Source organism: Brassica napus, chromosome C3, assembly GCF_020379485.1.
Source record: "Brassica napus cultivar Da-Ae chromosome C3, Da-Ae, whole genome shotgun sequence".
Lineage (NCBI taxonomy): Eukaryota > Viridiplantae > Streptophyta > Magnoliopsida > Brassicales > Brassicaceae > Brassica > Brassica napus.
The window spans coordinates 7,968,582-7,979,395 of record NC_063446.1 but is presented as its reverse complement, the minus strand read 5'-3'; the positions used below and the strand labels follow the sequence as shown (position 1 = coordinate 7,979,395).

The 10,814-nt window shown below is 34.6% G+C and overlaps 2 protein-coding genes across 2 annotated transcripts; one reads left to right on the top strand and one right to left on the bottom strand.

Annotated features, from left to right (window-relative positions):
• Positions 1-271: 271 nt before the first annotated feature.
• Positions 272-7,009, bottom strand: LOC106386561 (UDP-glycosyltransferase 79B10-like). The gene has a single exon (XM_048752348.1). It carries the CDS (start codon positions 5,857-5,859, stop codon positions 4,516-4,518), a length of 1,344 nt encoding a protein of 447 aa, XP_048608305.1. The 5' UTR covers positions 5,860-7,009; the 3' UTR covers positions 272-4,515.
• An 845-nt stretch (positions 7,010-7,854) lies between these two features.
• LOC125582906 (dihomomethionine N-hydroxylase-like) lies at positions 7,855-8,601 on the top strand. Its single transcript, XM_048749356.1, has 2 exons — positions 7,855-8,165; positions 8,337-8,601. Exons 1-2 carry the CDS (start codon positions 7,855-7,857, stop codon positions 8,599-8,601), a joined length of 576 nt encoding a protein of 191 aa, XP_048605313.1.
• The last annotated feature ends 2,213 nt before the right edge of the window (positions 8,602-10,814 follow it).

Below are 10,814 nucleotides of genomic sequence, written 5' to 3'. Positions count from 1 at the left end.
TCTTCGCTTTCTTTTCGACTCCTGCAATTTTTTCTTTTCAATTTCTTCAGATCTTTTCTTAACTTCTTCAGATCTTTTTTTTTGAAAAAATTCAGATTTTTCTTTATGCTTTGATGTTTACTTTAATTTCTTTTAATATATTGTTTCTTTTCTTTCATTGATCATACATCCTTTGCTTTTAAATCCAATAGTTGCATTAACTTCTGGGATCTTTGACTTCTTTTCTTCCCAACACACTCATTTTCTTGTCTTCGCCTTTTTTCTATCCTTGACTTATTTTCCTTTTCATTTGCATGTTTCAGATCTGACTTCTTGGAGTAGAACGTGGAGAACCATTTACACATCACCACCGACGCTGTTTACATTTACCATATTTGCAACTGAGCACTGTCATTTGTTCCGGCCACCACCGTTGTCATTTCTTCCACCATCGCCATTATTGTCGTATCTTCTTCTACCGACATAAGTATTCTATATTTAGATTTATTATAATTTCTGTTTATTTTTGTCTGTAATATTTTAATAATTTAAAATTGTTTTATATTTTCTACTATATTATTTTGTTAAGATTAGAATTTGGCCCAATTTAACAAAGTAGTCCAATATGTATAAGTCTCGAATATACATTTGGAGTTAATTCTTAGTGGACTGGACTTTATAAACTAAAATAATGACAACAGAAAAAACGAAAACCCAGACGGAACACAAACAAAAATAAATGAAACGCATCGTTTTTGTGAAAGGGGACATGTGTCGCTTCTAGGATGCACGACTTTCCACGTGGCATCATAGGAGGGTCACCAACATCTTTATATATATATATAGATATTATTTTGGACATTTGGATCGGTTTCTTCGGATATTTTTTCAGATTTTTCGGTTTTTCGGGTTATCCGTTCGGGTTCGGTTAATAACACTTCGGGTTCGGATATATTTTGTACCGCCTTACAAGACCCATTCGGATATTTTTTATATTTCAGACCGGATATGTATCGGGTTTTTCGGTTCTGATTTTGGGTTACGGATATTATGCTCGGGCCTAGTACGGGGGCCAGTTAACTCAAAAATAAAAACGGTTTCTTGTTGAAAGTCAAAGTCTTCCTATCCGACAAGAGGATCCTGAAACGCCACGTGTCTAACACTAACAGACACACCCAATCGCAACATCCAAGTGGAGATAACAGGATGGGTCCCCTCAAATGTATAAACGTCTACGCGTTGTGTTCTTTCCTCACAAATCACACCATAAAAGCTTCATAAAAAAATCAAATTATAAGTTTTCTGCCAAAAAACAGAATTAACTAACTTAATAAATTATACTTCTCCAAAATTTTATCAATACTTAATTGTTTGAAAAACAATATTCCAAATCCAAGCAGTTCCAAGTTCTAACGATATAAATTGCTGACATTATGACTTTTCTAAGCTTCATAGAATAAACCTTGAGAAATAAAGAAACTGATAAACAAGTGATGTGTTGGAATAACACAGAAATAACACTAAGGAATCTCTCCAAAAGGTCCCTTTTCTTTTCTTTATTCTATTAAATAAATATACTTTCCTTTGTGAACTACTCCATTAAATAAATACTTTTCTTTTGTGAATCATTATGTATTTATAAAGATTCTACCACAGGGTGGCAGCAGCTGAAGCAGAAGATGGACCGGGTTTGTGTTACTGCCAAGCAGTAGATACACATATTAATTGTATTATATTACGAAGTGGGGAAGTTGTGCAGTTCCTTGGTTTGAAACCAACGGGTTTCTCCGGATTTCTTAACAGGCTGTGGAGTCTTAACTCAATTGTGTGCAGTCTTTGAGTAGTTAATTGCCAACCGTCGTCTTCTTTGGCTGCTCGGGTTGAAGATCGTCTCTCTTGTGGGCTTCTTGTTGATGAAGCAATTTTAGGTATGGTTTGAACGGGGTTCACCTGTGAAACTGTTCTAGGAGGTCATCTTCGAACTCAAATAATTAGGCTTGCATCATTTTCACACTCATCTCTGCTTCCAGCTCCATCCATCTTCTCCTCTTGTGAAGAGTATTGTCTATCTCCCTATGTTCCAAATCAACTTTGTCTTTTTTTTTGTGTCTAGTTTATGTTTTAGTGGCTGTACTAATCTGTCTCCGGAGGGTGCATATCACCTGTCCGGCTTATGGCTCCAGAAAGATTACATATATTTGCTGGCTTGGTGTAAAACTTTGGTCAAGTTAGTATTAATCTACTAGATGACAAAAAAAAAGCATTCTTTAAAAATAATCAAACATTCTTGACTGCGACACTTTTGATTCTTCTTGTAGATGGAGACGATTAAAAGAAGTGACTCCTACCAAAAGATCTGGATATTATCCACGAGACGGGCCAGGTTTCAGTTTTGAAGTTTAGGTTTAATTCTATATCAATACTTTTTTTTCTAGTTTTAGTTTTGAAAATTTGATGGAATCTCTTGAACAGGTTGCTTGTAGAGATTACCCCCAACCTCCAAGACACCTTTGCTTGAATTTTCCCTTTGGATCAACTCCTAATGCAACTCACTGTCATCTGTAATTACTCGTCTCTTTCTTTATAAAGGATTTAAGGAAAAAAGAGTATGAAATGAGTTAACTTGGTATTATCGTTTCCTATACAAATTTGAAACACACTACAATATGATTTCTTGATACACAGGTGAAAAACACATGAACCGTTGAGCTGGATTTGAGAGGAGTATACCTTGCTTAAGACGTGGCACCCAGTCTAGACTATCTTCATGATGGGGTAAAGCTAATTATATATGCTCAAACCATTCATTAACCATTCTAAGAAACAAGCTTGAAGAGCTATGTTATATTCAACATTACTCTGTTGTGTTTTTCCATTTCAGCTTAAGCGTTGGGAACGGAAAAAATGCAAACCAAACAGTCTTCCTATCCTGCACAAGATGCACGTCAAGTTGGAAAGTTATATGTGGACGAGACAAGGGCAAAATTGGAGAAATCAATAAGATCTTTACCCACAACAGTACCATTGTCATCAAAGATGTTAGCGTCAAGACCACACACATGAAGAGCCTGGACAAATTCTTAAGCTCAAACGTGATGTTGTATTAGAAAAAAAAGGAGGTGGTAAGCCGAGTGGGTCACAAGGTCCTTGAAGATGGAGAGAAGGCAATATATCTCATCAAAACTGGTGAACTTATCAACACGGTTGAGAAGTGGAAGCAACTTAAGGAGGCAAAAGATAAAAAAAGAAACAACTCAAGTTTGAGTTGCTTCCGCAACTTAGCATCTTCCCTCTTGATGTATTAAATCTTTCCTTTTTACTACACACACCTTTTAGCTTCCTCAAAGTCAGCTTAGAATGATCCGTATACATGTGCTGGATACAATCTTTACAGAGTATTCTAAAAAAACGTGTGCATTTGTACAAAGCTACCGAATATGCTTTATAACAATCAATACAAGTTTTTACCAAAAAAAAAAAAAAACAATCAATACAAGTACTTAAACAATGGTAGATATAGTATAACTGGGCTAGAACATGGTTCTTAAGCCTTGGCAAATCAGCTCGATTCTAGGTTTTGGTACTTTCTTCCGCGTTGTCCGCTTCCACGTCACGTAGAATACAAGTAGATAAATAAAAAAGAAATACGAAGACAACCATCAGATGCATGAATATGAATATTGTAATGTTAGATCGATCGCTACCCATTAAGTAGTTGGGGCAGTCATTATAAAATCCTTATACCTCTCTTTATCTCCCTCTCTGAGTCTCAAAATCCCTTCGATCTTCCTCTAGCGCAGCCCTCATTTCTTGGCACAAACCCTAGAAGAATCCTCCGGCGGCAATGTCGTTATTTTGTCGAGCTTCGTCTACAGTGGCCACTCTTCCCTTCCGTGCGGTTAGATCTCCGGTGAGTCTCCAAACTGGTGCCCAGAGAGTGACTCTTGGTGGTGGTAGCCGTCAGTTCAGCCGTGCATCATCGCTGATTTCACTCTCGAGGGGTTCGAAGCTAAGGCCATGGAAACAACTTTGATGCAGCCTTTCAAGCCCTGGTGTTTATGTAATTTGTATGTTTGGTTCTATCAATTCATCCTTTTGAATCATATTGGTTTTTTTATCAATTCATAACTGAAATTTAGTATGTTATATCTGCAAAATAAATAAAAAACTTAAATTCTATTTTTTAATAAGATCAACTCTGAATTAAGAAAAAAAACACTTGATGTAATCAATAATTAAAGATAATATACCTTTAAGCACTGACATGATGGTAACGCTATAAATATTTTTTTGAACATAACGCTATAAAAAAGAACATAACGCTATAAATTTTTCTCAAGAAAAAAATCATAAAGCTATAAATGTATTTAACTTGCGGCTTATAATTTTGTTTAAATGGAAAAAGCATACCACAAATGAGTAAATAAATTTTATAAAAACCAAAAATGAACAAAGACAACCGCTCCGTTGCATGGTTTAAGAATATTTGCATTATTTGAAACAACTGCTACGTACTTCTTATCAAGCTAAAGAAACTCATTGAAGTTTTGTATCCTTGAGTAGGTTCTCCAAAGTCTCTACAAATTTATCAGTGTAACCGGTTAATAATCCAGGACTAACCACAAGCTCTTTCAACTTGGAGTGGTTCTTCCTCACCTGACTCCCAATCTCACTATCTTTGTCCATCACAGAGTTGACCGCAACACTCAAATTCTCCTTGGAGAACCATCCTGTTTCTTCTCTTTGCACTTCAACCGCAACCTCGAGTTCATCAGTCAACAATCTCGTGTTGAGAACTTGATCAGCCAAATATGGAATCAAGACTATCTGGCAATCACTCATTAGAGACTCCCACATCGAACCGAATCCACAATGGCTCACAAAGCAGCCTACTGATGGATGAGCCAATATCAACGGTTGCTGCACCCATTCTCCCCAAACTACTCCACGACCTCTTACCCTCTCTTCGAATCCTTCTGGTAACGCTTCTTGAATAGTCTTTGCACCTTTTGGTGGCGTTACCGCTACAAAAAACGGCAAACCAGTGAGCTCCATTCCTAAACATAGCTCTTGGAATTGGTCTTTCTCCAGAGTGATTTGGCTGCCAAGTGCACAATACACTACAGATCCTGGTCCAAACCCGCTCAGCCAATGATTCCATTTGTCTTCAAGCGGTTGGCTTCTGTCTAGCTCAGGAAGCATTGGACCGGTCAAGAGAACATTCTTCTTGTACTGACTCCCTATATAGTCGCAAAACTTACCTTCAATTTCTTCACACGTCCTAACCGAAATGAAATCACAATTCGTAAGACTTGTGGTAAACCGATCGTAAAACCTCTTGTAGTAAACAGAGAATGACGACATGGCGTGAGCATCATGTGCGCGGAACAACAACTTAGATGAAGGATAACCAGGTGGAGGAACTCCGAATCCACCACCAGGGACAAGGTCATGAGCTATACATGTTGCTGATATCACGTTGTACATCATACTCTTTACTCCATGTTCCTTTGCCACTTCTGGAACCCAGTAAGCATAATCGAACAAGATCAGGTCCGGTCTCGAAGCACGAACCGCGACTTCGACTTGATCGCGTGTACGATCTATGGCTACGATCAAGAACTTCCACAACGTGATGGGGATGTCCGAGGGGGTCTCGGCGCCAGCAGGAAGACCATCAACATGAGGAATGGTAATAGGATGTAAGACGATGCTGTCTGGGAACAGGTTAAGAGGTTCTAATTGTTTTTTAGCTTTCGCAGGCAGCAAGAAAGTAACCCTGTGACCTTTCTCAGCTAACTTGTTGGCTAGATGCAAGTATGGAGTAAAGTGACCAAAAGCGAACCATGGGAACATAAGAGCGTGGAGCTTTTGTCCCATTTTTCTTCACTTATTGAAACAAGCAAAACACAAAAAAATTAAACTCTTCAAGAGAGCCAAAATTAAGAAGAAAATTTTGTTTGATAATTTACAATGAGGTATCACCCCTTTATATACACATTCCAACTTTCCTTGATGGACGGCTGAGATCAAACCGATCTAACACATGAATATGCTTACCCCTTACCCCTTAAGCTGTGTATACAATTCCTTGAGTTTCTACATATTTCTACCCCTTTATCTGCAAGACTTCATATCTCTTAATATTATCTACATGATTTCATACCTCTCAAGATTATCTACAACATTTCATACCTCTTAAAATAGTATCTACATGATTTCATACCTCTTAAGATTATATCTACATGATTTCCTACCCCTTAAGATTAATTATCTACAAGATTTTATATCTTTCTAGTGACCATTATAGGAACATTAGGAATGAGTAGAGAAAAAATGCAGAGGAATAAAATTAGAGGAATAAAAAAGAAGAGTATTCCTTATCAATTTTAGTGAGGAACAAATTTGTTCTATATTCCTCTAAAATAAAAAGAATGAAAAAAAAAACTATACCTTATAAATGGTAAAAAAAATTAGGAATAATAAGAAATTTGAAAAGTATTACCTGAGTGTTTTCTTTTAATTTTTAAGACAAACATAACTATAATTATTTCACATCTATATTTAGGTTTAAAGTTTCACATATAATTTTTACAGAAAACAATAGTATTTATATGAAAAGTATTACCTGAGTATTTTCTTTTAATTTTTTGATACAACTCAACTTTTTATTATCCTTATTACATCTTATGATGCTAGCATAACTTTTAATTTTGATGTTATTATCGTACATGAGTATGTGTGAATATGATAAATATGTGTTTGTATGTATAAGACAAAATATATAAATAATTAAACAAAATTTTTCTATTAAAAATAAAATAATTGTATAAAAATCTAAAAGAAATAAAATAATTAATTTCTTTTTTAAAAGTCTAAATAAAATAAAAACGTAAAAGTAATCTTATTTTTCTTATAATTAACTAAATTTACTTTTTAATAATTTTTAATAGAAAAACACCATGACTATTGAAATAGAAATACTAAACAAAATTGATATAAGAAAAAATAATATTTTTACTAAAATAAGTTATCGATAAATATTGGAAAATCCAAGATCTAATGTGAAATAATATTTTCATTCTTTTTATGTGTTAGTGATAACCTCAAATAAAACCCGTGCAACGCACGGGTACATAACTAGTATGATAATAACTCATATCTTTATCAAAGTAAATATATTCAAATATATCATTAAATAATACAATAATGGAAATATAACAAATTTCAAAATTTTCCAAATATCATAAATTTTAAAATATTATTTAATTCTACTTTTTATAATAATACATTTTTACTAACAACTTCTTCAAAATTTTATGTATTTTATGTATTTTTTAAAAATATAAATTTTATCTTAATACCATTAGTTTCTTTTTGATATCTAAAAATCTTATAAATACTATTTAGTTTTACTTTTTGATTATTATACAATCTTATCAAAAAAATTATTCTTAATTTTATACAATGATTTAATATATTTTAACCAAAAGATATAAATAAAAAAAAAAATATATATATATATATTATAATTTAAAATATATTTACATATATATTTTTAAATATGAACTTTAAATAAATAAAATTGTTTATTTTATCTTGATTTTTAAGTTTAATTAAATCAAAAATTTTATGAAAATATTGGTAAGGAAATAATAAAATCTGAAATATTAAATTTAAATTTTGAAAAATTGTTGCTGTATTTAATGAAGGAAAACACCTAGATCAATATATATTTACAATCTATGTTTAGAGAATGCATAACCAAAAAAATAATAATAAACTAGCCCAAAATTCTTACTGAGAATTGGGAGAAACGTGATGGAATATAATTTTTTCACCTCAGTTTATATCACATTTTGTATCACTCTGGGTATGTTGTTTCTCATAAAATGGTTCTTAGGACTTCTTCTTGGGGATGATGGTGGTGGTAAGCAGCTCCCTCCATGCCCGCCTGGAATTCCGATGATCGGAAACTTAGTGGGAATGCTCATGAACAGACCAACTACCAAGTGGATAGTTCGTGTGATGAACGATATGAAGACGGATATAGCTTGCTTCCGCTTCGGTCGTGTTCATGTCATTGCCATAACGTCTGATGAGATTGCCCGTGAAGTCGTCAAGGAAAAAGACTCGGTGTTTGCAGACAGGCCGGACTCTTACTCCGCCGAATACATAAGTTGCGGGTAACTATATTTCATAATAGAGATATTTATCCACCACTTATAATATGAATTACCTATGTTCATCGTTTGAAAATTAAAATAGCCGTTTAATGTCCAAAAAAAAAATGGGTAACCTACGTCTTCCATAAAACTGTATACATGTGAAGTGATTAAGTTTTGGCTAAACATTAGGTACAAGGGGGTGGTGTTCGATGAGTACGGCGAGAGACAAATGAAGATGAAGAAAGTGATGACGTCCGAGTTAATGTCCACAAAGGCTTTAGACTTATTACGCGACGTTAGAAACTTGGAATCCGACAACCTCCTCGCATATGTTCTTAACCTATACAAGAAAGGTGGGTTAGTGAACGTAAGGGATATCGTATGCACCCACACTCAAATGGCAACAAAATACTTGTTAACAAAAGTCAACAATGTCAAGAGCGACCTATACTAGACATCAAGGACACACACACACACACACACAAAACAGCAAGAGAATACAAAAGAAACTGCTAGCAGTTTAAATCTCTTGACAAGTACTCAAGACTGTGGAGATTTCTGTTAATTATTCTTTACTTTCTTAAATAATTTATATTTTTGGTCTGTATAATTTGATGATACACAATCCTTCAGAGACTTGGATCAGTTTGGTGTTGCAACTTGGAAGGTGGAGCCTACAAAAACTTTCTCTACAGCTTCTGTAAACATGGATAAATTTCTTTTGGCTGAGACAGAGAGAGAGGAGAGAGAGATTCTGGTTCAGGATCTTGTTCATGTTCATCATCTGAGGAAACAAACAACAAGAATATATATATTTTACGCTGTAATAAACTGCTCGTCTTTGTATAAACTAAAGTTTTCATGTCGATGAGAAACTTCACAATGATTTCAAAGTTCGAATATGCAATCAAATGAGGAAAAATCTTCACAAATATATGACAAACTTGTGAGGTCTATAAAGAACATTATTGAAGTGCATGTCTCACATGAAAAATGCAAGATTTGATGTTTGAATGATTTTGAAAAGGGAAGTTTACTAAAATGACACACATTAATTGTGTTATTACTAGAATAACTCATATTTTTTGAAAATTATTGAAATATTTTTCTAGTCAAAATTGTCCTTGTCCATAGTTATAACAAAAAAAAAATATTATTACCAAGTACCCTTAATATTTGATCGAGGGCAGATTTATTTTCAAAAAAATATATTTGTCGAATAATAAATCTGTTTATAAAATCTGTATAGAAAAAAATATACCGTTAAACTGGTGTTAGACTTTCTTAGAAACGTCAGATTTTTTTCCACGGCAGAGTTAATTGTCCGATTTGAATAGAAAACATATTTTTAAAAATATGTCTATCGAATGAGGTAACAGATTTGTTATAAATGGTAGATTTTTGTGGTCAACTTATTTTCTTATGTACAAATTTACTTTTATACTCTCATCAATCTTTTTCACGGAAAGGAAACCCTTCTGGCAACTGTTAAATTCATATTCATAATGAAAGAGGATAACAACCATTTGTTACTCTTAGATACGTTAGAATATTGTGTATAGTATATTCTTTAAAGTCTAGCATAATATCCCTGATATCTTGTAATCTAATGCTTCATATATACGTGAATAATATACTGAACATTTCAAGGGAAAATCATTTGCTTTCACATAAAACCATTCAAATACATGAGAGAGAGGTAATGTATATAGAACTTACCTTGTCTTCCTCTTCCCCATCGTCATTGTCATCGTCAGGAGTCTCTTCGTTAACAACGGCGCTTTTTTTACATTTTAAAATACAAAAGGCGATTTGATCAAAAAAAAAAAAAATACAAAAGGCGACAAAATTTAGTGATCAAACTATTCTCTAACCAGCAATCCGAGTAGAGAGAGGTTGCTCCCAGACACTATTGTCGAGAAAAACCTGTAACCACTGGTCCGTTACCTGTTGCGTGGTACCTTTCCCTGACAACTTTCTCTCTTTCGGCAAAAAGCTCCTGCAAACTGATCTTCGAAGTTTAAATTCCTACCTTCCTGAGCTTTATCCAATAAACAATATCTTGCTTCTGCCTTTAACACGCCGGGTTCTTCCCCCGACCCGGGTCGGAGGGACTGCCGCCGTCGCCGGAATCTTCCTCCACGACGAAGATGACTGGTCTGAAGCTCTCTAATCCCAAACAACAGAGTTTGGAGAGAAAGTGTTGATAACAAATCTTTCAGTGGTGGCCTGAGGATACACCGGGGTCTCCTGGTTCCTATCATTCGCTAGTTTCGAACTCCAGCGTTTTAAAGTTCACCAAGATTTACACTCTCTCGTCTTCCCATACAAAACAGAGCAAGCTTCATAATTTAAAGGGAATCCTTTAAACGGTTTATCAGACTCTTTGATAGTACCTTCTAGAACAAGTTACCAACTGAAGATTTGTGTCCTCTGTAACCGAAGATGGCTCACAGAAGATTATCATCGGCAGAAAAAGGAAAGGGCATCGATATGGAACCCCATCAGCCCCTCCGTACAGCTCGAGTCAAAACGCCAATCCCAGACAACGCAGATCTAATCCGCAAACACTCACTAACTCTCATCGGCCGGGTAACAAATAAATCAGTACAAAAGGTATGGTCGGTGATACCTTTCTTCACTGAACACTGGAAAACGGAATTCAAA